General features: G+C 54.4%; 6 protein-coding genes across 6 annotated transcripts; 4 read left to right on the top strand and 2 right to left on the bottom strand.

Annotated features, from left to right (window-relative positions):
* The first annotated feature begins 35 nt into the window (after positions 1 to 35).
* Positions 36 to 651, top strand: MONBRDRAFT_20483 (uncharacterized protein). The gene is made up of 3 exons (XM_001744687.1): positions 36 to 232; positions 333 to 375; positions 495 to 651. Exons 1-3 carry the CDS (start codon positions 80 to 82, stop codon positions 593 to 595), a joined length of 297 nt encoding a protein of 98 aa, XP_001744739.1. The 5' UTR covers positions 36 to 79; the 3' UTR covers positions 596 to 651.
* A 2,031-nt stretch (positions 652 to 2,682) lies between these two features.
* On the top strand, positions 2,683 to 4,611 carry MONBRDRAFT_16204 (uncharacterized protein; the record flags this gene model as incomplete). Its single annotated transcript, XM_001744686.1, has 3 exons — positions 2,683 to 3,889; positions 3,953 to 4,369; positions 4,499 to 4,611. Coding segments are annotated over 3 exons (1,737 nt in total), but the record flags the coding sequence as incomplete, so codon positions are not given.
* A 1,637-nt stretch (positions 4,612 to 6,248) lies between these two features.
* Positions 6,249 to 8,968, bottom strand: MONBRDRAFT_24306 (uncharacterized protein; the record flags this gene model as incomplete). Its single annotated transcript, XM_001744478.1, has 12 exons — positions 6,249 to 6,616; positions 6,690 to 6,797; positions 6,935 to 6,995; positions 7,092 to 7,159; positions 7,241 to 7,367; positions 7,466 to 7,536; positions 7,853 to 7,930; positions 8,058 to 8,138; positions 8,234 to 8,304; positions 8,424 to 8,603; positions 8,794 to 8,833; positions 8,878 to 8,968. 12 exons carry the CDS (start codon positions 8,966 to 8,968, stop codon positions 6,249 to 6,251), a joined length of 1,344 nt encoding a protein of 447 aa, XP_001744530.1.
* A 2,786-nt stretch (positions 8,969 to 11,754) lies between these two features.
* Positions 11,755 to 11,967, top strand: MONBRDRAFT_3616 (uncharacterized protein; the record flags this gene model as incomplete). The annotated part of the gene is made up of 1 exon (XM_001744685.1): positions 11,755 to 11,967. A coding segment is annotated over one exon (213 nt), but the record flags the coding sequence as incomplete, so codon positions are not given.
* Positions 11,968 to 13,529: 1,562 nt separating this feature from the next.
* On the top strand, positions 13,530 to 18,166 carry MONBRDRAFT_7129 (uncharacterized protein; the record flags this gene model as incomplete). The annotated part of the gene is made up of 2 exons (XM_001744684.1): positions 13,530 to 15,736; positions 18,004 to 18,166. 2 exons carry the CDS (start codon positions 13,530 to 13,532, stop codon positions 18,164 to 18,166), a joined length of 2,370 nt encoding a protein of 789 aa, XP_001744736.1.
* Positions 18,167 to 18,548: 382 nt separating this feature from the next.
* MONBRDRAFT_24303 (uncharacterized protein) lies at positions 18,549 to 26,207 on the bottom strand (the record flags this gene model as incomplete). Its single annotated transcript, XM_001744477.1, has 22 exons — positions 18,549 to 18,890; positions 18,969 to 19,261; positions 19,660 to 19,873; positions 19,943 to 20,023; positions 20,164 to 20,340; positions 20,422 to 20,786; positions 20,901 to 21,389; positions 21,508 to 21,600; positions 21,739 to 21,820; positions 21,957 to 22,024; positions 22,062 to 22,163; positions 22,221 to 22,875; positions 22,996 to 23,221; positions 23,356 to 23,426; positions 23,537 to 23,604; positions 23,692 to 23,787; positions 24,147 to 24,310; positions 24,492 to 24,568; positions 24,632 to 24,750; positions 24,860 to 25,727; positions 25,842 to 26,036; positions 26,106 to 26,207. 22 exons carry the CDS (start codon positions 26,205 to 26,207, stop codon positions 18,549 to 18,551), a joined length of 4,947 nt encoding a protein of 1,648 aa, XP_001744529.1.
* Between the last annotated feature and the right edge of the window lie 1,738 nt (positions 26,208 to 27,945).

Genomic DNA, 27,945 nt, shown 5'->3' with positions numbered 1-27,945 from the left:
TGTTCTGCTGGATGCTTGGGCGTGTGTTTCTGCCTAGTTGATTTCCCGTTTGATTTCGACAGCCAACCGAACCATCATCATGACTGAGGCTCAGTTCAACAAGGCCGTCTGGCTGATCCGCAACGGTCCCGCGGTGGGTGACAGCAGCAACGAGACCAAGCTCAGCTTCTACAAGTACTACAAGCAAGCGACCGTCGGCGACAACAACGAAAGCCAGCCCTGGGCCGTGCAGGTCAGCGCGTGCCACCCGTAGTGTCTTGTCTCAGTTGGTTGGGAAAAAGGGTTTCTTTGGCTCAATCTCTCTTCGTCCGGCCCGTGTGATTGGTTTGCAGCTCGAGGCCTCGGCCAAGTGGAAGGCCTGGAACTCTGTGCGCGGTCAGTCTTTTTTGCAAACAAATGTGTCAGAGTGCGTGTGCGTGTACTTTGGTTTGCAAGTGTGCGATCCAATCTGATGGTGGTTTGCCTTCCGGGGGTGGGTTTTGTGGCGCATGCAGGCATGTCCAAGGAAGACGCGATGAAGGCCTACGTCGATCTTCTGGCCAAGGATGATCCCAACTGGGAGCAGCACCCGGCCCTCAAGGACTACAAGGCATAACTCTGGTTGCTTCGTTTTTTACTCTTTATTGCCGTGCCAATTGACTCTTTCTCTGGCTTTTCTGACCGTCTCTTGACTGTTGTGAATTATCAAATTCCGCTTTTTCCGCCATGTCATGGGGGTTTGGGTGCAACGCAAGCATTCTCAATCTACCTTGCAACATTGTAAGCCGAGACATCGGCTACCCAGGCCCACCCTGCCTTGCATTGATCCGTCGTGTCGTGTGCCCCCCTCCACCCATTCTTACGGTTTGATGGTTTGGTCTGGCGCTGACAATCTCCAAGCTCGACTCAGTCTCTGGCCAGACTGGGAGACTCCAGGTCTGGCTCTGAAGCCTGGAAGATTGTTTCCAAGCCACAAGGTTGGAGACATTACATACCGCTTGCAAGCCAATCACTCTATGAGGATTCCAGTGATGCTACATGTGCTTCTGCTTCTTCTTTGTTTCCTTGTAGGCTTTGCTCTCCCTCACATTGGTGTGTGCAACTCACAGTGAGGTTCACGCTTATTGGCCTGCTGGTGTGTGTGATGCAAGTCGTGATTGGAGTGCATGACCACGCGTGCGTGCACTGTTGTGTGTGTGTGCGTGCAACGACATCAAGCAGAGAAATTAGAATAGAAAAGCGAGCCCAAGTTTAACACACACATGGTTTTGTACATGCGTGTGCGTGTGTGTGTGTGTGTGTCCCCACTCGACGAACATCTTTCGCGACGAAGAGAAACGTCCCGCTTTGATCACCACCACCACCACCCGTCTCAAGCAGTCACATTCAGTAAGTCAGTCAGCGTTCCCTTCTTTTTAGAATGAAGTGGTGAGTTTATCATTGCTCCTTCCTTCTGTTACTGATTTGCCCTCACTCATAAGCTATTAGGAGAAGACGTCTCCCTTACCTTGCATATTATCTTGATACACTGATTCTTTCTTCTCTCTCTACACACACACACACACACACACACACACACTTCAACACAGAGAGATCATCCAAACGTCCCAACATCCAATGGAGTAGTAGTGATAAGGTTTAAATAAGGTTTCAACGTTAACGGGCTTGAAAACACTTCCTCGCATTCACACACACACACACACGCTCTCTTGAGCTGGAGAGCACCCGCTCTGCACAGATCGGCTTGTTGAGCTGCCATTTTCTCCAATCCCAACGTGGTGTCGCGTGCTTGAACCAGCCCACACAATAGCGCTGCCGCAACCAGCCGGGATCCCTGGGTTCTTCATCGCTGCCTGTCCACAACCCTTGCCGCGATTCAGCGCATGCGAGCCAGGCTGCTGCTGCCCCTGCCCATTTGTCTGTCCGAAGCTGCGGACCACCAGCTCAAACTTGCAGCCCGTCCGTCCCAGCTGCCCACAGCCGCACACACCGTGCAGCCAAGTGACCTTTGGTGCCCTTGCTACCACCCGCCGTCGCCCGTGTGCGCGCTCGCTCAGCTTGAGCGAGCGACCGTGCGCGTGAGGCCGAGAGCGAGCGCGCGAGTTGTTGTTGTTTGCTGTGTGCTTGACATCAAGCCAACACGCACTCAACTCTCTCTCTCCTTGAAAGCGATTTGCTGCACCAAGACAAGGGTAAGTCTTCTTTGTGTGACTTTTTGCTTTCCCGTTCATATGTTACAGAGAAAGAGAGAAAGAGAGAAAGAGAGAAAGAGAGAAAGAAAGAGAGAGAGAACACACACAACACACACACAGACACACACACACACACACACAGACATACACACATAAGGAGGGCCTTGTGTATTGGTAGCATGAGTGTGTGTTTCAAGCACATGGTTGTTTTTTTGGGAATTTTGATTCTTTGTGTGGTGCACTGATTCTCTTTGTCAGCCACTTTGCCCCCATCACACCCCCGCCCCATCATGCACAATGGACACAAGCACACCAAAGCCTGGGGCTGCCATTGGCCTGGCACTTCACGCGCGCCCTATCTCCGGGCGGGGTTTCTCGATGCTGTCACAACCACTTCTCTGATCACCCGCCATGGTCATCGTGCTTTAGGACTGCTCGTACGGCCCAACTTGTTAGCATGGCCGACCTCAACGGCGACAGTGCTGGCAACAGCAGCACCACCAACAACAATATGAACGGAAGCAACGATGTCTCGACCGAGCCCCAAGCAAAGCGCGGCAAAATCGCGCCGGCCGTGGACTTGTCTGTCCTCGCCCCGCACCTCCTGGAGGAAGCCACCATAGCCGAGAATCGCAAACGCTACGTCAATGCAGCCCCATACAGCCATTGTGTCTTCTCCCCGCTCTGCCCCACCGACCTCCTGACAAAAGTACGCGACGAGATTGTCGGCACGCTCGAGACCAAGTTCAAGGAAACAGATCTCTTCAAGCTCTACCAAACGACCGACCTCGCCAACGTTGACAGCACCAACCCTGAGCTGGCCGCCAAGCTGCCCACCCTCCTCCAGCTGCGCGATGCCCTCTACTCTGGACCCTTTCGTCGCATGATCTCGCGCATTGCAGGCTGCGGGGAGCTCACTGATCGCGTCGACATGGCTGCTTCCGCATACGCCGAGGGTTGCCACCTCCTTTGCCACGACGACGTCATTGGCAGCCGCGCCGTCTCCTTCATCATTTACTTTTCTGCCGAGGATTGGACGGAAAAGGATGGCGGTGCCCTCGAGCTCTTCCCCCTCGAAAAGAGCTCCCAGACCAGCTTCACACGTGCCGATAAGAGCCAACTCGAACAGGGGGTTCCCTCAACCATTCCTGCCGCACGCCTCCTCCCTCTCTTCAACACCATGGCTTTTTTCCGCGTCGAGCCTGGTCGCAGCTACCACGCTGTTCAAGAAGTCATGCGCGAAGGCAGCCCGCGCCTCAGCATCCAGGGCTGGTTTCATGCTGCCTCTGAACCCGAAGGCACCGAAATGGCCTCGCTCAATCAACTCAAGATTGCGCGTGCCGAAACCGAAGCCCCCGTCTCCATCCCGGGATTGACTCCAAAGCCGGAACCCCAAACCGCTCCCGACAGCGAGCCCCCGGCCGTCGATACCGAGCTCACGGCCGATGAGCGTGCCTACCTGGCGCGTTTTCTCAATGAGGCTTACCTCAAGGACGACGCCCTTCAAGCTCTTTCCGCCAAGTTTGAAGACGAATCTTCCCTGCAACTTCGCAAGTTTCTGCACCCCTCCCTCGGCGACGCCGTCCATGGTCTCTGCATGGACGCAGACGTCAAGTCCAACCTCCAATTGGACGGCTTGCCCCCTGATGCCACAGGCATGGGTGGAGGTTGGATTGCGCGCGGTCCGGCCCACATGCAGCGCTTCCTCACCTTCCCCGGTCCCGATGCAACTACCAACGGCGACAGCAACGGTGCCAACGCCCCCCAAGACAATCAAGCAGAGGCCGTGACAGCAGCGCGCCTGGCCGGTCAGAAGCTTCATGAGATTAAGACCGAGCTCTTCCAATCCACTGCCTTTGCCAAGTGGCTGCAGCGGGTGACGGGTGGTCGCCTTAGCGCGGTTACCTCCCAAATCCGTCGATTCCGTCCTGGTCTTGATTACACAGTAGCCCACCACGGTCAATTAGAGAAAGACATTCGCCTGGATGTAACACTCTGCTTTGTGCGTGAGGAGTCGGAGCAAGCGACGGCGGTGTGGGCCAGTGGTGACGTCGGTGGCTTTCAATGTTACCTGGCCGCCGAGAACGAGGACAATGTTGCCGCTGAAGTGTATTGCGATGATGATGCCGAGGGTAATGATCTCCTCTCCGTCTCAGCGAGCACCAATACCTTGAGCATTGTCCTGCGCGACACTGGCAGTACGTCGACCTAACTGTTATCATTCCGCTAGCGATGTTTATATATATATATATTTTTGCCCGCTTCTTGTTCCCTCCCACTGCGCTCATCTCTGCTCTATTCTCTCCCGTTGTAATATTTTTTTTTAGCCATGCGCTTCGTCAAGTACCTGAGTGGTTGTGCGCTTTCCAGCCGCTGGGACATCCTCAACGTGTATGACATCGCCTATGACGATGACGACGAAGAGGATGGCGATGATGAAGATCATGAAGAGGACGAGGCACCCAATGCCGGTGAGGACCAGTCTGGTCGCTCGCACGAGGCTATGGAAACAACCGTGTTTGATGCTGGCAAGGCCGAGTCAAACCACCACCGCGTCGATCATGGTGGTTTGGTCGATGACGACGAGGATTTTGGCGGCGATCTCCATGTTGACGGGGATGAAGAAGAAGACGCTGAAGGAGATGAGGATGAAAATGAGGAGGACGAGGACGAGGATGAGAATGCCATGAGCGAAGACGAAGAGGGCGAGACTGGCGAAGCACAAGGTCTTGACGAGGACGAAGACGACGGCGAGGACGATGACGAGGAGGAAGATGACGAGGAAGATGACGCGGAAGAAGAGGCCAACGAGGGCGACTTTGACCAGATTAACGAAGACGAAGACGACGAGGATGCCGACATGAACGCCCTTGGGGACACCAACGAAGATGACTTGTATGCCGAGGAAGGGGCGCAGTATGATGACGACGACGACGAAGATGACGTGGAGGTGGACGAGGACGGCGAAGATGATGACGAAGTGGTCGTAGTCGACTCGGATAGTCATATCGTGGTGGACGACAACGATGAAGGTGATGATGCAGAGGAAGATGGCGACTACGATGAGCATGCCTATGAAGAGGACGAGTATGCCGGCGGAGAGTACGATCAGGACGAAACTACGCAGGGTGGCGATGACCAGGCAGGAGACGAAGAGGACGATGGTGCTACCTATGAGCAAGACGAGGATGACAATCAATACGTCGAGGATGACGATGAGGAGGGCCAACAGGATGGTGGTGATGACGACGAAGATGACGATGGCCAGTACGACGAGGACGAGGAACCGGATGCGGAGGATGATGATGTTGACTATAGCGAGGTTGATGAAGACGACGAGCTATAAGGAGGCCCGTCGGACCCATCTCATGAACTTATCGGGCTTTGCCACGTTGAGCTGTGCTCGCGCTGCAGTATCCCTGCGTTGCATGACTAGTGTTGTGCGTCCTTGCGGTTGCCTTACTGGCCCATCGACTTTGTCTTCAAGTCCTGGAGGTCTTTTGCCTCAAGTTGTGTTGTTATCCTTAACGTTTTTTGAGTGTCTTTTATTCTCTTGCCGTCTGTCTGGCATCAAAAGAGTCACGTGTGGCTTTTCCCATCCGTCGGTCCTGTCATGCATGTCTTTACGTTTGTGAGTTGTGCTGTTGCCGAGTGAGTGTTTGCCTCAATGGTCTTTCTTTTTGCTTTTGTTTGCTTTTGTTCCGTTTCTGTTTGAGGCTCAATCCTGACTACCGATTCATGTCATGCGTTGTTTGTTCTTGTCCCTGTGCTAGTGCCAATCTGTCCTTCATTGGCTGCTTAAGCGTCAAATGTCTAGGTCCATATCAGGTCCCTCCCCTTCCTATTTTTTTTTTTTTGAATGATGTTCATTGAATTTATTTGATGCATCAATAATATCATCAAGTCGTGCAATAATCCATTTCGACAGTAACAACAACAACTGGAACAACAAGAAGAAGAAGAACAAGAACAAGAGCAAAAGAAACAAGGGCAAAGAATCAGAAAGATGCACAAACGCAATCACAAGCATATGAATTTGGTCCGCAATGCAGTTTAGCAAGAGAATGGGATGAGAAATCAGACATAGACCTGAGTCTTTCCCTTGGCACTGACAGTTGTGACTGGCACAGCTTCCTCCTGCTGCTCGGTAGCTACTGGGGCTTCCTCCTGCTGCTCGGTAGCTACAGGGGCTTCCTCCTGCTGCTCGGCGGCTGCGGGTGCAGCTTCCTTTTGATGCTCAGTAGATACAGGGGCTTCCTTTTGCTGCTCGGTAGATACAGGGACTTCCTCCTGCTGCTCGGCGGCTACAGGGCCTTCCTCCTGCTGCGGTTCAGCGGCTGCGGCGACTTCTGTCTCTTTGGGCACCACTGGCGTGGGTTCTTGCGACTTGGCTGGCATTTCACCAGGAATATGGGAACGGATAAAATGACACATGTCGTCCAACACTGCAATTGGGTCGAATAGCAACACAGTCAGCTCAGTGCATCCAACACTGCTTACTTCAAGCCATGATCATACCTTTGTCGGTGTCTTCAGGCAGTTCATGCATCAGGTCATGGTACATGCCTTCATACACCTTCAGTTCCTTTTCTTGCGATCCCACATTCTCCACCAAAAACTCAGAGCCTGCGGTGTTCAGTGACAAGCATGAGCTCGCAGATTCAGACGATTTGTAAAAAGTCAGACACACTGGTTCTGATTGGACTTGTGGGCCAGCTCAAAGTGAGGCGGTACGTGCGCGCGGCTGGAAGGCAGCCACGCACCGTCCAGTGATGTAACTTTGTCAGCACCACCGTGCATGACCAATAGAGGAGCAGTAAACGTCTACAAGAGGAGGGTTGGGTTGTTGGTTTTTGCCAAGTCAGTTCAGAGCACGAGGTCCGGCCAAACACTCGCGGCACATGGGGCCTTGTGACGCACCGGCAGCAGGCTCTCAAGAGACAACATGGACTTGAGAATCTGCACGCCCCAACCAGCCAAGGCTTTGCCTACATGCATGTATGAACGTTAGTACGATAAAACACGATGATTGAAAAGCGGCTTGCTGCAAAGCTCGGTGGTGCCCTCACCCTTGTAGGTGAGAGGATCGTTGCGGAACGCGTCGATTGTATCCTGGTTGCGACTCATGTAGTCGGGCGAGAGCTTCTTGACACCAATGCGGGGGTTGATGGCGGCCAGAATCTTGGCGAGACCAATCTGTGGGAGTGCCAAGATGCCATGGGCCAGGTGCAAGCACATGAATTGTCCTGGCGTCCCCACAGACATTCCGTGTGCGCGAGCGTGCACATTGGCACGTGAGCGCCATCGGTGCCCACGTACCACAATTGGTCCAGCAGTGGCTGGGTCAGGGCGAATGGCGGGACAGCTACGAGGGTCAGCAGCGACAACGTGATAAATCAGCATGAGCGGGCTTGTGTGGGCGGGTGCAGCGATTGCGCCTAAACAGGAGCGCTCACACAACTACGACGGCGGCGACGGGTGTTCGCATGGCCGCATGAATGGCAATGAGTCCACCCATGGATTCGCCGGCCAAGATGACGGGGATGTCGGGGTAAAGGCGTTGATACTCATGAAGGTCCTGCAAAGGCCATCAGCATGGGTCAGTGCAGTGCAGGCGCGAGGTCGCTGCTGCTGCGGTGCGGTGCCGGGTCTGAGTCGCTCAGCAAGCGTAGTTGCAGTACTTGCATCAATCACATCTCGGATGTAAACGTCAAAGTCATCAACGTGGGCGGGGTAGCCATCACTGCGTCCGTGTCCCACTGGTGGGACCGAGCACGGTGCGCAGGCGCACATGGTGAACAAGCCGCAGGGAAGAAATGCGGGCGTCGGTATTGTACGAGGTGAAAGGGAGGGGGGGGGGGGGGCGATCTCAAAGAGGCGACAGACCGTGGTCGTGGCACGCCATGAAAATATTGTGTGGCGTCAGACGATCAGCAAGAACGGTCTGGCGTTCCGAGTGGTCCGCAACTACACGGTGGACCAAGGGTGGGCGGATATGTGAATGCACTTGTTTAGCCAAGGCAGATCGTTGCGAGTAAAAGAGACCGGGGGTACAGTCGTACAGCCATGGCAAAAGAACACAATGGCTTTGGGAGGTGCACCAGCCAGCATCTCTGGGGTCCGCCACTGGCGCCTGATCACGGTCAGCGGGAGGAGGTTGGTGAGATCAAGGGGGAAGCAAGTAGGCCTGGCTGGGTTGAGCAGTGCACATGGATCTGAGTGAGATGCTCAACGAGGAGGGGGCAAACGGACCGCTTAATGCGCTGCCCATCGGCGTTGATCATGGCATTGCCCTGGTCAACAAAGGAGACGTTCCAGGGGCGCGTGGCCTGCACACTGTCGCGGCGTGATCCGCGCCGAGAGTTGCCCATGGCTGTATGTCCTGGACCGTGCTCAGAGACAAAGAGGCGAGTGGTCCGGTTGTGTGGGATCCTGGTTATCATGCCCGGCGCGTGAGCGCGTGAGCGCGTGAGCGCGTGAGCGACAGTGCATGTTTAGTGCGCGAGGCAGTAGTCACACCAAGAACGCGGCACCGCCGCTTGCACGTGTTGAAACAACAGCACGACCCGCATTCCTCAGCAGGTTTGGCAAAAGCCCTCACCCTCTTTTTCCCCAAACCAACCAGGCCACGGGTGCGAGCTGATCAAACAGAGATCCCGCCCCTGCCCGTCCGCAAACAGGATTCGGTCGTTTTGAAGACACGTACCGCACCGAGAGAGAGAGAGAGAGAGCGAGCGAGCAAGAGAGAGAGATTTGGAACCGCGACGCGGGGCGAGAAAATGAAAATGCTGCCACATCACCACAACACAGCCAATCGCCGTATCACGCTACACAAACCGGTAGATCATCTGCAACAAGTAGCCAGTGGTCGCTCGTGTCAAAACCTTTTGTACCGCACACCGCAGCTACAATAAACGCATGCACCTCTGCATTTGTTGACCATCTGAGACTGCACAGGCCATAATGTATAAACACCACCTCCTACATAACACAGCAGATTCGTATTGTCATCCGTTTTATGTATGACAATGTCCGGGGTCTTGTCTTCGACTGAACGTACAATTTGACCCCCGCCAAAACCTCTCGCGGCCCAAAATTTTTCAACAAAAAGAGAGATAAAGGCATAAGCAGAGAGAGTCTCTCTCTCTCTCTCTCTCTCTCTCTCTCTCTCTCTCTCTCTCTCTCTCTCTCTCTTCTCTCTTTGTTTCACCCCTTTGTCTCGTGTTCTCGTGTGTTCAGTGGCTTTGAGCCGTTTTCTGTTGCACGGTGAGCGCTGATCGCTTGCCATCGCCATCGTCGCTCGTCGTCGTCGTCGTCGTCGCTCGTCGCCTTGTCTTGGCTCTGCTCTCGGGGATCTCATCGACTGCTTCCCCTCCCGTTGCCTACTTCTCGATCAACTTGATCTCCAACTGCCCTCCTCGCTTCGATTTGCCTCCGTAGTCGCCGCTGCTTGCTACAGGTGTGAACTTTTCGCTCGGCACCCCCCCTCGCTCCCCATCACACTTTTGTTTGCCGTCTCTTCTCCATTTTTCTTCTCTTGCTCCTCCTGTTGCCGAATTGCATTCGTGGTCGTTGGACGTTTGGTTCCTGCTTCCCTCTGCTCCTCCTCCTCCTTCTTCTTCTTCTCCTCCTTCCGCTCTCCCCGCCCTTTCTCCGTCTTGAAGAGTTTTTTTTCGGCTTTCTGAGTTGACCTCCCGCCACCAAAACACCATGGATGACACCATCGACCTGGAAACCCTCACCGTCGGTGAGCTGGAAGATCTCAAGGTGACCCAACTGCGTGCTGCCTGTACCAAAGCCAATCTCAACTCCACTGGGCGCAAGGCCGAGCTGCAAGAGCGCCTCAAGGAATATCTGGAAAACAAGCAAGCCCAACGTAAGTTTGACCGCGCCCCACCTGGGGTGCACACGTTGCTTCAGACTGTCAACACAAATACGCCCTTGTGATGGCCTGAGGCGACAGGCACAACAGACGAGGGAGCAAGGGAAGAACAACAAAGGGGGAAGGGGAACACTGGTCCGAAGATGCCTTCATCCATTGACCCACCTCGGGTTTAAGCGCCTTTCAGCACTCCCGTCCTGCCTTCGCTGTGCTCGTCCTGATGCTCCTCTCATACCCATCTTGAATGTTTCAACCTGTCACTTGGGTCTGGTCTGCTGATATTGTGTGTGGTTCTTCGTCTGGTTTCATGGTATCCTTGGAACTTGACCCCATGTCTTGTGCACCTGTATCCTGTCTGGCCCGCCTGCGTCGTTACATCTTCGAACATGTACAGCCGTAAGTTTTGTGCCTTTATTGTTGTCAAGTTTTCATGACCGCTCTGCTCTGCCAAGCCTCTCGACTGGTGTCGGGCTTTGTCAGCCCGGCTGTTGTGCGTTGTTGCTTGGCAGTGGCATGTCAAGCCATGATGCTGATGGAGAAGTTCCCCCCCCCCTTTTTTTCTTTTAATTTTTTTTTTCTCTCTCTCTCTCTCCTTTGTTTCAACTTTTGTCTGATCGATGGTGGGGACCTTTATGTATCTCTCACTTGATCCTTTGATTTTTTTCTTCTGTCCTTTCCCGTGACCGTTCCGCCTCTCCCCTACCGCTCTGGCGCTTCGTGTTTTGGCCTTGCTTGGAACTTGGATCAACCTTGATCGGACTCGTGCTGGCTGGTAATTTTCGTTGTGGACACCGCAACTCTTTCCCCTCTCAACTTTGAACGGTGCTGGCTTTCTGCGCTTCGTCGCGTCACGCTCCTGCGATATTTCTGATGCGGATGCTCATTCTTCCATTTTGCAACGCCGGACTTTTGTGTGCGCGTGTATCGGGTGCCTATGGACGATGGCATTCCGCCCTTCCCCAAAACTCTTGGACCTTGCCGTTGTTCCTGATTGTCGTGACTACTATCCTCGGCTTGAACTCGGATCGGTCGTTTGTCAATTTGTTTTTGACCAACCTCACTTGACACCGCCCAGTCAAATTCGAGTGTTGCTCAGTCCACTGCAACCACTGCTACCACCCCTGGCAGCACCCCTGCTGCGTATGTCGTTGTGTTCTTGGCCTTGTGCTTCTTCTTTCTTGCGCCTTGCAGCCCCACGACCCCCCTTTGTTCCTTCCTTGTCCGCCAACCCATGTTCCATCGCATAAAAGAACATGTCATACCTATGCAAAGCTTTTGCACACGACACAGTGAATGATCGACTTGCTATCTCACTTGATGGCGTTTTCCTTTTGCTGCCTCTTGTGCCCGCATGATCAATTATTTAGGCCTGCTTCCTCAAGTGCTCCCGCCTCCACCTCGACTGGGGCTCCTTCCACGGTGCCTGCGCCTGTAACGTCGACAACTTCGTCCACATCAACATCCGCGCCCACCGCTGCCCCGCAAAACGTGCCTGTGCCAGCAGCCCCAAACACCAACACCACCACTCAAATGTCTAGCGCACCTGCCCAAACACACCCTGCGCCCGCACCGGCCACTTCCGCGGTCCATACGCCACTGACTCAGTCAGCCCCCCTTGGTTCCATGCCAGCGGGTGGAGCTGGTGGCATGGGTCGTCCTGCGGCACCCGGCCAGCCTGCTACCCCAGACGATCCCAACTGCAAGGTCTTTGTTGGTGGCATCCCATACGAAGCGCGCGAACAGGACTTGCTCCGCCACTTTGAGCGTTACAGCCCCCTGTCGGCCAATGTGATCCTCGAGCGCGAGACAAACCGTTCTCGTGGGTTCGGTTTTGTGACCTTTGCCGACCGCAACACGGCTTCCGAAGCCATGCGTGCCATGCATAACAGCTTCATCGGCGATCGCCAGGTGCGGCCATCTCCATCACTCTTGAACACAAGCCCCATTGCCTCCCGCCCCCCGCCCCCCGGGCCTTTTCATTTCTCTTCTTCTTTTCTCCGATCAATGGGGGCTCTTACCGCACCACTCATTGTGCACCTATCTTCTACGTGCACGCCTGACGTGCTTTGGCGTTGTCTCTAGATTCGCACTGGTCCGGCCACCAAGCGCACCGGCAACAGCGCCGATCCCTCCAGCCGTGGTGGCACGTCAGGCCAAGTATGGCGGATACGATACCAGTCGCCCAGCAGTGTTCATCATGCGTCATTGATCATTTGCGCTCTCCCATCTCCACAATGTGACCCGGTCTTCACGCTGTATCTTGTGTCTCCTTTTCCGTATACGCAGTTCCGGGGTGGTCGTGGTGCTCCCATGGGTGGCATGGGCTATGGCATGATGCCCAATGCGGTGAGAGCTGCTGATGCTCCGCTTTGAACGCGTGCTTCACGTCTCGTTCTCACCTCGATCTTCGCTACACGATCCTGCAGTATGGCATGATGCAGATGATGCCTGGTATGGGTGGCATGCCCGGGATGGGCGGCATGGGTGGTATGGCTGCGGGCGGTATGCCCGGCATGCCCGGCAGTGGCATGGGTGGCATGGCAGCTGGCGGCATGGCTGGTGCAGCTGGCGGCGTTGCTGGCAACATGAGCGGTGCCGCTGGTGGTGCCGGCATGACGGCTGGCCAGCGCGGTGCTGCTGGCCTGCAGACAGCTGGAGGTTATGGTCAGATGGGTTACAACCAAGGCCAAATGGCTGGTGCGGCCAACAGCTACGGCGGTTACAACCAACAAGGCATGCAGCAAACGGCACAGCGAGGTGCTTATGGTAACGCGTATAGCGCCCAGGGTCAGGTGCAAGGCCAACAGCAGGCCCAGCAACAACCCACCCACCTCCAGTATCAGACGGCTGCAGGTGCACAGGGCCAGCGTGGCCAGCAGGGCGCCTACAACATGAGCTATCAACAACAGCCTCAGCAACAACAACAGCAGTATGCCGGTGCTTACGGTAGCGCTTATGGACGCTAAGCTCTGCCATGTTACCTCAATTTTTGTTCAAAAAAAGGACCTATTCTGCCTTTTGCCCGTTGTTTTCCCCACCCCTCTTCCTTTCTGAGTCTGATGCTTGTTTCCATGGCCACAAGAAAAGCAAACTTAACATGTAAATTCAGGTGTCTATCAATGCAATTGAAGATGGTCGACTTGATGTCGTTCAGCTTGAATGGGTGCCGTTGTCACCGCTGCCTCCCTCATACAACATGCCTTATTGTCAATCCAACATGAAGAAATCGCAAGAAAACAACACATGTCATGTGAGAGATCTTTTTTACAACTTTTTCATTCATCCCTCCCTGCTCTCTCTCTCTCTCTCTTTTTTTTTTTTTGGATGGATTGGACACGGATCTTGGTGGCTGTCGTCTTGGCAAAAGGTTGGGATGAGAACGGCAATGTCCAGCTTGCATTGAGGTTCGAGGCGTGAACAAGCGGGGGGGGGGGGTCAGGTTTGAGGCAGGCATGCATGGGTACTCCACGCTTGGAATGGCAAAGGGACGATGGGCTGGCTTGGCCGTCCTCGCGGTTCTGGTCAGCATCTCGTTTGCGGCCATCCCACCAACAAGCGACAGCTATCAACTCACCTGGACCAACAATGACATCTCCAAGGCGGTCGTTGACATCAGGGATGTGCTGACTGCTGATCTGGACAACGATGGTTGGGTAGATGTGATATCAGTCGCTTCCTACAACGATCAAGTGACTTGGTACCGAAATTTGGGCAATGGAACCTTTGGGCCGCAGCGACTTGTTGGCGTTATCCATGCGGCCTTCCAGGGCGCTGTTGGTGACTTTGACCACGACGGGTGGGTGGACGTGGCGGCCGGCAGTACCAATGATGACTCGTTGGTCTGGTTTAGAAATACAGGCGGTGGCAACTTTTCTGCCGGTATTATTGTGTCGACGGTGCACGATGAAGTTCGCGGACTACTCGCAGAGGATCTAGACAACGACGGTTTCCTGGACTTGGTAGTTTCCGACTATGGCAATGATCGCATTGTCTGGTACCCAAATGCACACGGCGCCTTCAACGCCAGCTCAGTGCAAATCCTGCCCGGCTTGTGCGATGGCCCGCGCCAGCTGGCTGCCGGAGACTTGAATGGCGATGGTTGGCTTGACATCGTGGCGCCATGTATCAACGAAGGCCGTGTACTATGGTGGCCGAGCCAGGGCAATGGCTCCTTTTCATCTTGGCAGCTCATCGTGCAGGGCCTCGACAAGGCACAGGCTGTGAGTGTACGAGATGTGGACGGCGATAGCGCGGTAGACGTGGTGGTGGGCGGAGACAACAGCGCTTTGTTTGTACAAAACCGCCTCGCTTCAGGGCATGGGTTTTCCACCAACCTGACAATCCGCCTTCACGACGTTCGGCAAATTATTCTTGAAGACTTTACTCAAAGCGGTGCTCCAGACATGTTGTTCATCACTGGGAACGAGTTCTTCACTTGGTTCCTCAATCTTGGCAATGCATCCTTTTCTTCGCCCTTGCAAATATCCACGGGTGATCTAAATAGCATTGCAGCCTTGGATGTGGACGGAGACGGTTGGCTTGATCTCGTGCATGCATCGCGCCGCACCACTGGTCTTGTTTGGCGTCGTAATGCCGGTTCCACGGACACCGTGTACACAAGACGACTTTTTGGAGAGGAAAGGACCATATTCGAGTCAGACATGGATCGACCTGGCCCGTGTGCAACCGCCGATTTTGATCAGGACGGCCTCGTCGATGCGCTTGTAGCCAGTTCGGTGGATGGTACCGTGCTGTGGTATAAGAATTTAAACAACGGGAGCTTTGGTAGTGCTCGCTTGGTGCAGGAGAGCCGTGGCTCCGGCGTGGCTATCGTTGACACTTGCGATTTGAACGAGGACGGCCTCGTGGATGTGCTCACAGCCAGCCCGACACTCAGCACATTGGCTTGGCTTTCCAATTTGGGTAATGGTAGATTTTCATCTCCCATCACGATTGATTCTGGCGCCTCACAAATCTGTGCCATGAACGTGCTCGATTGGAATGGCGACGACCACCTGGATCTACTCACAGCTGAATGCGGGGACGGTAGCGTGGGCTGGTACCGCGGCTTTGGCAACGGTTCATTTGGTATACGGGCTGTATTGCACAGTGCCAATGCCGCGGTGTCAACCATCGCCCTCGCTGTGGGAGATATTGACCAAGACTCGCATCGGGATCTAATGGTGTCTGATACATCCCATGCTATTGTGTGGTGCTTGAGAGGCCTTGGCCAGGGCGCAGTGGCCCCGGCGCAGGCACTTGTAGCCGCGGGTGGGCCAATCCTGTATCTCGATGTTGCTGATATGGATGGCGACGATTTGCTTGATCTGGTTGTGGGTACACTTGACTATACCATCAGCTGGTTTCGCAACTCACTGGATGCGGCATGGGATCATCATGGGGTGATTTTGCAAGGCACCACGGTCTCGGTTGTGAGAGGATTTTGGTTGCAAGACATAGATATGGATGGTCGAGTTGATGTCGTGGCTGCACTGAGCACGACCCTCCGCATTGTATGGTTGAGGAACGAGGGCGAGGACAGCTTTTCTACCATGCTGCCCATTTCCCTGCTGGATCGAGGGGCATCGGACGTGGCGTTTGCTGATATCAATAACGATGGTCGTCTCGATCTGGTCTCAACCAGCGCCGAGCGAAGCACCCTCTTATGGAATCCAAACTTCTTGTAAGACAGTCGCCCGCTGTTGGACTTCCGTGTGTGCATTACTCTGTTGGTGTGTATGTCCGCTCACTGCCAAGTCCTGTCTTGGCTTGGGCATTCTCAGGGTCGCTGGTCCTAGCACCACGCAAGCCAGCATTGAGGTAACAACAGCTTTAGTAGACCACACCTCTACGAGGGCCCCCAAATCGCTCACGTCTCAGCAACCACAAAATATGGCAGTGATCCTTGGATCCATAGTGGGCGGTTGTTTGGTTGTTGTCCTTTGTTTCATTGTTTGGTGGCGCGCGCGCACGACACATCGTTTGGAACCTGCCGATGCCTTGGGCTCGGCCATACCGATGTCGGCTGCCGGTCAACTGGAGATGTGTTTGCAGCAAATCGCCGTGCAACTGCAGTCATTGCCAGAGAATGGTCAAGATGCCCCACGTCTCTCCGAAGTACTTCAAACGCGCCGGCAAGAACCGATGACCCTTCTTTCGGCGTAAGTCTTGTCGTGCCCCCACAAGCGCTTGGCAGTGTTTGTTCCACTGTTCCCGTGCGAGCCATGTAGAGGATGGGGTGCTGTGCGCGCACGCCTGGTCATTATGTCCATGTTGACTTGATAGATCATGGCTCCGCATCGGGTCTACCCTTGGCAAGGGCAACTTCGGGGCCGTGTATGAAGTGCGTTCCTTTGCGTGTGGGAGTTTCCTGTCATGTTCCAGCTCTGTTGGCTTTTGCTTTCATGGTGGACTTTGCCTGACGCATGCACCATGCAGGCCGCTCCGCTCCAACACATCAAGAATTTTCCGCCCGTTGTCGCACTCAAAACCTTTTCTGTCAAGGTTCGTGACAGGCGTTGGCATAGGCATTGTTCACACATTTGCTCATCGATCAAGTTTGTGACCCCGGTGCAGGACATGGATCACAAAGCTGCTATGTTGGAGGCTGCCACACTGCATTTAATACCACCACACCCGCATCTAGTGAAGCTGCTAGGCATCGTGCATGATAGGTGCGTTGAGCCCAATTTTCTCTGTTTTGTTTGTTTGTGTGTGTTTGTTTGTTTGTTTGTTTGTGTGTGTGTGTGTGTGTGTTCACGCGCTCGTGACCACGTCGGCCCCAGGACATCTTTCCAATCATTCCCGATTCCACTCAACCTCTGATTTGCAAATTTTGCACGCCAATCTCACCCATGCTTCCTCATGCGATGTTTACTAGCATGCCAATTGCTTTAGTTTTTGAGCTCGCGAACCTTGGAAGTCTGCGTGCTTACCTGCTCAGCCCTGGAAAACGGCTTGGTGAACTCGAGCGAGTAAGCGTTGATGCCGCCAGAATGCGTGCATCATCGGATTCATGCCTTAAAGCTCGATGTGATGAGCTGCTGAACTGGTATCGTATTCACGGCCCGAGTGGACGACTGCGCCTTGGCAATATCCCTTTAGATCTTACTTTTGATGCACATTGCCGATGGACTGGCCCATCTTCACGCACATCGTCTAGTCCACCGCGACGTTGCAAGTCGGAATGTTCTTCTTTTCTCCGATCGAAATGGAGCTCTGGTCGCAAAACTAGGCGACGTTGGCCGTGAGTTGGCAAATCAGGCTGCTGCTGCCATCGTGCCCGCACGGAGACAGCTCAAGGCTTCGCTTGATCTGACTTGTTGACATGCAACTGGGATAGTGAGTCGTTTCTTGCGAAATTCCGAGGACTATTACCGCACATCTCAGCTCGATAGCTTGCCGTTCCGGTGAGTTGAGATTGGCATCGAGCACGCCTTGCATATGCGTGTTAGCGTTTGACACTTAGTTTGCGCGGTCGCTTCATATCTTGCGAACATTATGCTACTGCGTAGCTGGATGGCGCTGGAGGCGCTTCAAAAAGGTCAATTTACCACGGCATCGGATGTCTGGGCGCTAGGGGTTACTGCATGGGAGGTTGGTCATCATCACAGGCTACAACCGGGCACACTCGCGAGTTCCTTTGCCTTTGGTGCCTCCTCCCACCCCCTCGCCATTGATCCAAAGCAAATAAGGGGGAAGAACAGTCACGCCACTTCTGGTTTTTCGCGCATGGCAGATCTTTCAGAACGGACAGACCCCCTACGGAAACTTTACGCTGCAAATGATGGTTGAAATGTTGAACAGCGGGCAACGTCTCGCCACCGACCGCTTACCACCTGCCTTGCAGACGTACGTAACTATCTTCCCTTTTGAATAAGTTCAAATGCAAGCCTCGCCATGCCACTCATGGCACCTGCCCTTGTTCGCCTTGTGTTTGCCCGATTTTAGATTGGTGCGTGAGATGTGGCACTCACGCCCGTCATCTCGGCCTACAGCAGCGCACGTCATGGTGGCTGTGCAGCGCTTATCGAGCGTGCCAGCGCTGACCGGCCACGCAAGCAACCCAATGGCATCCGTGGCCTGGGAAGAACAGGCCGAGAGCGAGTTATAGGGCTTGCATACACGTTTACTTGACGCGCACGGTTGTGGTTAAACCCAGCCCAAGCATTCTCAAAGCGGCTGCATTCTGCTTGCGAGACCAAGCCGTGGAAACACACCAAACAGCATTCTAGAGATCAGAAATCGACTTTTAAATAAAAATGAATGAATATATACGAGTAGTCGAGTCAATTCTTTCACCCCGACCCTGCAATCAACCAGAAAAATCTTTCAAGAATCAACGGAATGTCCTTGTTGCTGGCGTTTTTCTACCACACACGGAATGATGCACAACGGATTGTCGATCAGAATGTCGTCCACACAAGTGTCTAAAACCCTCGCTTTCATTCTCTCTCTCAAGTCCTTTCTTCTTCATCATCCTTTCGACGGCATGGCTACGTCTTACCCTGCAACTGCGACTTTAACGCTTCCATTTCGCGAAGCAATTCCGGGTCGTCTTGAGGGTCGTCCTCTAACAAGTCCCCAGCCAAAAGAGCGGCTGCCAACCCTCCAGGGAAAAGCTGGGCCGCAGCGCCAGCCTGCTCCGCCAGCGCACTATCGTCCAAGTCCACACTGACCGGGCCTTCTTCAAGTGTGACAGCAGATTCGGCCTTGGGTGCCACCATGGACCCAGAAGCTTGATTTGTTGGTGTCACAGTTGCTGCTTTGCTTGCTGGTGCAGGAGCATCCAAGGATTTTACCCCCGGGCCCTCAATGGCTGAGGGGGCACTGAGCGCCTGTCAAGCAATAGGCACAAGAATGCATGAGCGAGTGGGCCGTGAAGGTCAACCGGCGCTTGCGTGTGAGCAGTCAACGTTACATGTACACTGCATGACACATGCCTTTTTGCTTTTGCTTTTCTTCTTTTTCTTCTTGGACTTGGTCTTGACGAGGTTATCACTAGAAGCAGCATTTGGAGCGTGACTCGAGCCTGAGTCCCGCTGGGCTCCCTCGATAAAATTGAGCAGCTCATCAAGTGACCGTGTGTCTTCAACGCTGTCCACGGGGCCAGCCTCATCCTGTTTAGGCTGGCGATGGGCACGGAGCTGCTGAAGGCGTTGTCGCATGGCCTGCGGTCCGTGGCGCGCGTCGCGTCGTTCGCCATATTCTGTGAAAGACACAAAGCACACGCGAACAAGGGCAATGTAAGTTAATAAAGGCGCTTTAACAGTGCTAGTAATGCGTAAAAATTTGGGTGGTGGTGGTGGTGGTGGCGGTGGCGGCGATGACGCGCAACGGCCTTGCAATCTTCGTCAAAGGGGCATACCGTCAGTGTTGAACAAGTTGCAATAAGAACACCGGCAAGTTGTAGGGTGTGGAACCGGGATGGGTTCATCCGGTGCCATGCTCGTTGGTAGCGCAACGTCAGCTGCTCGAGTCAAACACCAGACAGGCACAGCGTGAGACCAGGGCCTCATTTCAATTGTAGGCCAGAAAGATAGGTGGAGGTATAGGGACAAGCAGACGCAGCGCCAAACCGCCACTCGGCCTGCTCGCCGCACGTACCGGCATCGGACTGAGAATAAGAGGCCAGGGGATCACCAGCCGGCACTGCCAAGTTTAACGGGGGTGGCGGAACGTTCATGCTGCTAATGCGTGGTCGGGCTGCTGGGCCACCGTGGGCATGGCGAACATCAAAAGCTCCGGCGTTGCAGGGCTCGACACTGCTGTAGTCAGGGGCAACCTTTGCGGTTTGTGCAAATATAGTTTTAAATTTGTCCTAGGACAGAGACAGAGCACGCGTATTGAGGTGCGAATTGCGGCTTTGTCGAACACACCGCAGACGCACCATGACAGCATCAAACTCCTCAAACGGCTGCATATCAGTGCGTGCATGTGGCAGCACAATGGGCAAACGCAGGCCCGACAGCTGTGCTCGCCCGGCAAGTTGAACAAAAGCACAGTAGACCGCGAAGTGAGAACAAGAGAGGCCACGAGCAGCAGAAGTCAGACAGTGTTTGCTCCATGAGCTGCCACGACAGGTGCACTACAAGACAAGTTAAACCAGACCGTGTAGAGCGGCGGTAGCGCCCGTGAATCAGCCTCAATTTCACGAGCACCAGACGCAAAAGGATCGGCCGCAATGAACTGCGATGCTGGGACAATCGATTCGTGCTCTCGTGCAAGCAGTGACAGGAACTGTTGCGATAGCGGTAAAGCGGGCAACCCGTCCAAAGGGGGCGGTAACTGCATAGAACATGAGCGGAATGTTCACAAAAGAGCAGCACGCCAATCACACCTGGCAGCAGGGGCAAGCAGCAAACATACCAAGGCGACATAGTCGGGGCGGCTAGGTTGCTCAGGAAGCACACTCTCATTGCGCTTGTCCTCAACAGAGATGTTCGCGATTGCTTCCGAGGCCACGTGTGCTGCCAAGACAGGCAAAAACTCGGGTGATTCATGCTGAGCAGAAGCAGCGAGGGCCTGCTTGAGCGGCGTCCAGATAGGTTTTGGTGACTCGTTTGTCTGGGGCGAACGGCAGCCCTCAGAGTCTGGCATGACAGCAGTCATTCCATTCGAACAACTGGACGTTTCTTTTACGAGAGGATTGGCCAAGCCAGGTACCAAAGCGCCGGCTTGCCGCGTGGCTGGCACCGAACTCATTTCGTGCGTTGTATGCGACATCCGAGCCACTGTGAAGCAAGCAAGATCGATAAGCACACCGGTGACTCTCATCACAGCGTTGTTCTGTCCCCTGCTTCTCATTGCCTCGAAACATCAAGATCAACAAATGCAAGTGAGCTTACCAAAGCCAGACAGCGCGTTGAAGCCAGTCACGGGGTCAACGCCTGCCTCTTTAGGCTGTAAGGGCTTGGGTGGCACCGAAAAGCGTTGTGGATCCACGGGAGTTCGTAAGATGGCTTCCACGATGCGAACATCATCCTGATCAAGAGCTGGTACATCCCCATCGGTATCCGATAGCGAGGACTGCGACGCGCGGGCCAGAAAGTGGGATGTTGACTCGAGCTGACGGATAAGGTTCTTTGCCGATTGCAGCTGGTAGTCCTGGGCCAGCTTGCCGATGGCTATACCAAGCGCTTCCGTGTGAACTTGAACCAGGCCATCGAAACGCCCACTCCTACCGGGGCTGGGGGCTTCCAGAGCGGGCCGGCCCACAGCAAACTGCGAGTGACAAGCGTTTTGAGCCAGTTCCATGGCCGAATCTTCGCTCGTGGTGGCTGACAGAGCATCCATGCCATAGCAAACGGTCAAGGGAAGAGTCAGCAATCCAACATCTGATGTGCAAAAGAAACGACCCAGGCAGAGCGAAGATGAGATCTACAGGGTCGTTGTGAGTGCCAAACCCAAAGTTGAATCCCAACTCAGCTGATCAACCCCCGTTGCTGTACGTACGCTCAGAAAACTCTGGTAAAGCCGGAGGTGCCATGGCGCAGAATTCATCTAAATCCGGCCACGCCACAACGCCTTGCCGCAAACCCGGGCCGGCTGAAGATGCAAAGAGGCAAGGAGGCAGGCAAACAGCAAAGAAACCAGAAGAGTGGCAAATATGGTGAGGGACATCATGTCATTCTTTTTGATGCGGCCGGCTCGCTGGCACTGCAAAGACTGGCAGATGGGTCGTACGGCAGTTTAGTCGCGAGTTGACCGGCAGCAAGCCAAAGGTCACGGGGCGATGGCGCCGCGTGTCACCAGCAAGGTGAATCGCCTGATCGGGATAACAAAGATGGGTATGGGCAAGCCGATACACGCACACGTCAGACCCAGGATTTAGACATACCAATCCTTCTATGCGTCAACCTCAATGAGCGTTGAAGAACACCGACACAATGCTCGCAACAAACCTTGACATCAAAGATACGCTCATGGCTGGGTGGTACATCGTGTTGATCGCTCGTATAGGCCAGAACGTCTGGTGTGAGCATGACGCTGGTTAATGGACGCCTTACGCGCCGCAAAAGGTCCACCAAAGCAGGGGACTGAAGCATCGCGGGTTGGGCAACAAGCCATGATGTCACGCATGCAGTCAATGCAGTTGATGCATCTGAGACCTGCAGAAGGAGCAAATATGCGGAGACACAAAAATCCCCACAAAAAGCGAGAAGCACACATGAGCAATGAAGAAGGTGGGAAGAGGGAGGGAGGGAAAGAGAGAGAGAGGGAGGGAAAGAGAGGGAGAGAGAGGGAAAGAGAGGGAGAGGGAGGGAGAGAGAGAGATTGTAGAACCTTGAGGCTATCAGGTATGCGGGCGTCTGAGGCAGCGACGCGCTCGCCTCGTGTAGAGGCGGGCGCAGCGCTTGAAGAAACGCGGCTTTCTTCAGCCAGGTTTGGAGTTGCATGTGCCGTCGGATCGCCACCGTCAAAGCGCATATTGCGCGCGAGATCAGCTAGCTCTCCCAAAAGTGTACGCAGCTCTGGCGGTTGGGAAAACAACACTCTTTTTTGACTGGGCGTCAGCTCAAAGTTGCCATCCTCGTTGATCTCTGAGCCTAGGCCCTCCATTGCTTCACCTGATTCTTGCGCCGCACTGGTCCATGCGCCCTCAGCAGCAAGATCTTGAGTATGGCCAAAGGCAGTACAGCTTGGCCAGCGAAAGTGCGGTGCGAGCTGAGTCAGGTGGGCTGTGGGCTGCAAGGCAACCACGGCTAGCAGTGCGTTGGTGTCGTGCACAACCGCCTGCAGCTGAGGAAAGGTGAGATAGCATTGCCTTAGCTCATGATTTTGGCTTTGGAAGGTGGCGAGCATTACGTGATCGGCGCTGGCCTATCAAATACATCGTGGCATGACGGTCGACAGGGGAGCATGAGGAGAGGTCGGAATCATAGGCTCGGGATTGCAGAGGCGGGTGCTAGGGACCTTTGTCTCTCGAGAGCGCAAGCTTACCGCTTGGGCAGCGGTTGGCTGTGCACCACTGTCTTGAAAACCAGCGATCCACATGGGAGAGCCTTGTAAAGCAGGGATCTGAGTTAGATCGACAGCAAACGGGGCGGGCAAAAGCTGCCGAATAGCCGTAACAAAGGCCAGTTCGTTGCCATGAGCCCACGTGCGAGGCTGGCTGGTATTGGCTTCTGCTTCCAGGCGCGACTTGAGCGCATGCTCTGTTGTCAAGCTGCCAATGAAAGCCAATCCGACACGCGGATACCAGTAAAGACGATGGATCATGTGAGGAATGACTTTCCCCAAAAGAGGGCAGCAAGTAGCCCAACGCCTGCCCACGCAATATGTCACGCTTGCAACACGCACTCGACCAAGCGCCAGCACATTTGACAGTAATCTTGCAGGACCAGTCCAGCTTCTAGCATCGACGCAAGTGACTATCTCCATCCCGCAGCAGATGACATCATTTCGTGAGCAGTGGCAAAGAACAGTCAGTACAGGCAAACAGGTTCGGAACCGAGAAGTGAACAGTGGAGCATCATCAAACCTTTTTGAGGCTGAGCTGGATGACGGTGGGGTCACTCCAATGTTTGTCATCCCCTGTTCCCAAAGGGCCTACGCAGTACATGGCCGAAAAAGTTTGAGAACAGAGCGGAAGAGGCGAAGGACCACAACCTTGGCACATCAGGATACGAAACTCACCCTTGAGGCTGGCGCTCTGAGTGGCTGCAGCCAAGCTTTGCTTGACCAATAAGGAGGATACTCGGCGCTGATTCACAGGAATAGCTTCGTCAAAGCCTACCATATTTCAGCACATCTGATCAGAACACGTCTGGTGCTATGTGACTGGGTACAAGGAGGCACATCGTCTCATGGCAAGGCAAGCACGCACGCTCCATGATCGAATCATGATTGAGAACATGAACCATGAAAAGATGTTTGTTGAGTGTAATCCAATCAAGCCCCAATCGCCGAAGAAGTGGAATTTCATGCAATGGAGCTAGGAAGCCATTTTGCAACTGGAGACGGGCCGGGTCAGAATGAAGCACAGCTTTCTTCGTGGCGCTACAAAAGCGACGATGCAAAGTCGAAGCCACAAAGAACCATAATGGGCAACGAGATCAGCCAGAAATGTCAGTCGCTCACATTGGCAGCACGCAGTGTGGTGATGTACAAGTTGATCACAGCGGCAGCAAAGTCTTCGGCGCGGGCGCTTTGGTCGTTGAGTGTGGCTAGAAGGAAACCCCGACATCGTAGTGTCCAGGAACGGGCCTCCTGCTCCAGCTTGCAGAACAACTGCCTGGGGTCGCGTTGCGCAAGGCTACACAAGCGAGATAGAAATAACAGCTTTGCTGTGAGGGTGCAAAGAATTTTGCCCTCCTGTGACAGCGGAAAGAAGTCGAGAAGGATACAGACCTTTGAACAATTTTTCGGAACCCAGCAACATCCATGTTCTTATTTGTAAATGTACCATTGAACACGCCAACAACAGCACTGCGGACCTCACACCAAAGGGCATGCAATAGCTGTTCCCAATCGCAGCAAGCAGACCGAATGAGGGGTCGGGAGACAACTCGGCCTGTTTCGCATTCATCGATTGAACTGGGCATGAGCAACTGATAAGCACAAGAATTGGCCAAACCTTTTTCGAACGTTGATTGTGGCTCGCAGTCTTGTGCACGATGTCATGGGCTAACCGGGCGGTTGCCTGTACTGCGGCTGGAAGCAGCTCGAGCTCCTCCTGAGTCGGTAGAACCACCACTGAAAACACACAGAGGCGGCCACCCAAATATCAGTTGTAGGGCTACAGGTGAAGGATGGTGGGTTGGTCGTCCAGTTCCAGCGAACGAGGAAAAAGGTCTCAACCTACCCAAGTCATTCGGCGCCATTGTCTCTGCAGCCCTTGTGGCAAGGGTGTCATTTGTGCTCGCGGCTGGAGCAGCCACCGGCGGAGATACATCGTCGTCGGGGCGGCGAGACCTCTTGCCAGGAGAGCGACGTTGTTCGCTTGAGAGTTCGGCGTCTGAGTGGGAGTGAGTGGGGTGGACTTCAGGAAACGTGGCAGATACAAGGGCTGGGAGATCGCCCAGCGTATCCGATGCCTCGCAGGGCTGGGACATGAGGAAAAGATACTGGTAAAAGTAGTAGTAATAGTAGGTTTGAAGGGAGTAACGATGTGGCACCAATGACTTCATCAAGTGTTGCTGGCGCATGAGCCCCCACGAGGGAAACTGCTCCTCGTGGCGGAGGTTGAGCAGCAGTGGTGGTAGTTGTACCGCCATTGCGTCATGCCTACAAGTAGCGGTTTCGCGTTCGCGGGTTGTTGTATTAAGGGTCCAGGCACGCACTCGGGAATCGTTTGAAGCCGACTGCAGGAGAGAGGTAGCTGTGTCTGCCAGCTGACTAAACTTTCGCAAGTCTTCCCACAAACCCTCACTGTCGCCAAGGGCCAGGTTGTCCTGGTAATTTGCGGCCAGCAGTTGGTCCAGCAACGTGGACTGGGTGGTGTCATATGCCGTTGGCTGTGACGCGGCCTCAGATTCGGCATGGGCGCTGTCTGCTTGGTTAGTGGCGCGCTGCGCCGACTTGACATCGGCAAGGAGGGCCTTGAGGTGGTCCCGTTGAGCATGCACGTCTGCAAGTAACCGCTCAACCATAGCCTTGCGCTGTTGGTGATAGGCTAACTCGGCTGCGGCCTCGGCAAAAGTTTTTCCAGGATCCAGGGGGGCTATTTCCAACTTTATTTTTGAAGTTTTCCCAACACCGGGGCCGAATATGGATCATGTGTGCACCATGCGTGAGGTGAGCGGGCAGCAGTACAGGCGAGGGCACCATGGCCATGTCAGACAGACCTCTTGCACTTGTCTCTCAAGGCGATCGAGGTTGGCTTCCAGCCGCATCTGAAGCTGCAGTGAGGCCAGGTTGTACGTGGCACTGACACGCTCTGCAGCCAATGCCAGCTCTGCATCTTCTCCTGCTTGGTCGTTCGAGTCGCTCTGGGCCGGTGCCGGCAAGTTGTGAACCTGATTGGGGTGTGGCTGCAAACCCTGTGCCGATGGTGTCAGTGTCACGTGTCGACGATGGCAGCCACTATCATATGCAATTTGAGAACCAACCGTTTTGGAAGGCGGGGCCGGTGAAATAGCACCCATGCGCACATGGGGAGGGTGGCATTTGCCTAAACGATTCAAGGGTGAGGTCAGGGTAGACATTGCCATGGCTTCAAAAACAAACAAGCAAACAACGGGGCCTGGGGTCTGCGGCCCGCGGGGAGAGCAGCGAAAGGTGAGCTCCGCAAGCGTTTGCGAGGCTGCTGACCATGCCGGGTTGGGTAGCTCAGAAACAAAGGGGAGAGGAGTTTTGGCGGTAAAAGGAAATTGGTAAGGCCATGGAGGGGCGAGGCTTGAGTTGCTTGTATTGTCTAATGCGCAGATGAGTGGACATGTAAGTATGCCGCGGATGGCCGGAGCAGCAACAGCAGCAGCAGCAGCAACAACAACAACAATGGGGCATGATATGGGAGCAACTGTGCTGGTTGTGCTCGCGGCAAACACACACCAGCTGCTTTAATTCTTGCATGACGGCGTTGACGCGATGCTCGCCGTGTCGAGACAAGCAGCGCTTGCAAAGATGTGTACTCAGCTGTGGTTGCAAGCAAAGGTGGCACAAGAACGACGCGTAAGTGGAGCGGGGCTGGGCGGGCAGGTCCACGGGCAAGAGGCTGGGTGGGTTGCACAGAATAGTGAAGTACGCAGACGACGATGTTGCAACCTTGATATCAAATTTGGTTTCGGGCATGAAATAGAGCTTGCAGTCTGCGTACAAGCGACGGCGGGCTGCCTCGACCCAGGAGCCGTGGAATCGAAAATCTGATTGAAGGGGCGGGCAAGTGTCAGAGGATCATCCACGAGTGCAGATGATGAGCAAGGGGGGATGTTAGCTAGAGTCCCCATGGGCTGATATGATAGAGGCTTTTATTTGATGAGGTGTACGGACCTTCCCAAGAGGGCGGAAAGACAGGGCGGGCCACCGTGGCTTGGCAACAGAGGACACAATGGCGAGCCCCGAGCTGGGGAACCTGGGCAGATGAGCCGCATGAGGCTGCACTAGACGTCCAAGAAGCGCGCGCGCTGTGCCATGTGCCATGTGCCATGTGCCATGTGCCATGTGCCATGTGCCATGTGCTGTGCACGCGTGCGTATGAAGGATAAGCGGCGCATACCTCAACCGGAGTGCGACTGGGTTGCAGAACATGGTAACTGTTGGCCTCGCCTGTGCAGTCACCACAAGCCATCAAAGGGAAGCGGGGGAGAAATGAGAAGAATCAAAGCTGTAAATCCTTCACGCAAGTGCACAGATCGGTACGGTGGAGAGCGGCAGCGGAGCATACTGGGCAGTCGAACGTAGGCGGGGTTTGTCTTGGGACAGGCAAGAGCACGTTGAAAAGGCTGCAGCCGGTCCAGCTCTGTATGGCTGTTCGGGCCATTGTCGTGCCTGTTTAGCACATCGTGCTCCTCCATCGACACAGCCACGGGGCGTGGCGCCACTGAATCCCTCTGTTTTGTTGTCGCCATGGATGTGGCCAAGGAGACAATCGACCTCTTCTGATTGCGATGCGTCAAGGGCAGGCGCTCTCGGCGCAGCTCAACTCGAGTGCGTGCACTAATTTGCCTGTCAACCCGGGTGAGCAAGAGCATTTGACAAGTCTGGCTCAGCTATGGATGAGTTGGATCAACATCGTCAGGCGTGTAAGGGCAGGCACGCATACCTTAAGCGATGCAGGCCTGGTTCTCACGCAGCGCTGCCATCGCGTTGGTCAGAGTCGCAAAAAAAAAAAAAAAAAAAGAGAGAGAGAAAAAAAAAAGCCGAGTGTTATAAATAGGGCCGGGTTTGCTTCTAAGAATAAAGCACCCTCTAATCTTAAGTCGTAATCCTGTAATTTAACCATCACACATG

The sequence above is a fragment of the Monosiga brevicollis genome, genomic scaffold, assembly GCF_000002865.3.
Source record: "Monosiga brevicollis MX1 MONBRscaffold_6 genomic scaffold, whole genome shotgun sequence".
Taxonomy (NCBI): Eukaryota; class Choanoflagellata; order Craspedida; family Salpingoecidae; genus Monosiga; species Monosiga brevicollis.
This window is presented reverse-complemented; position numbering and strand designations above follow the sequence as displayed.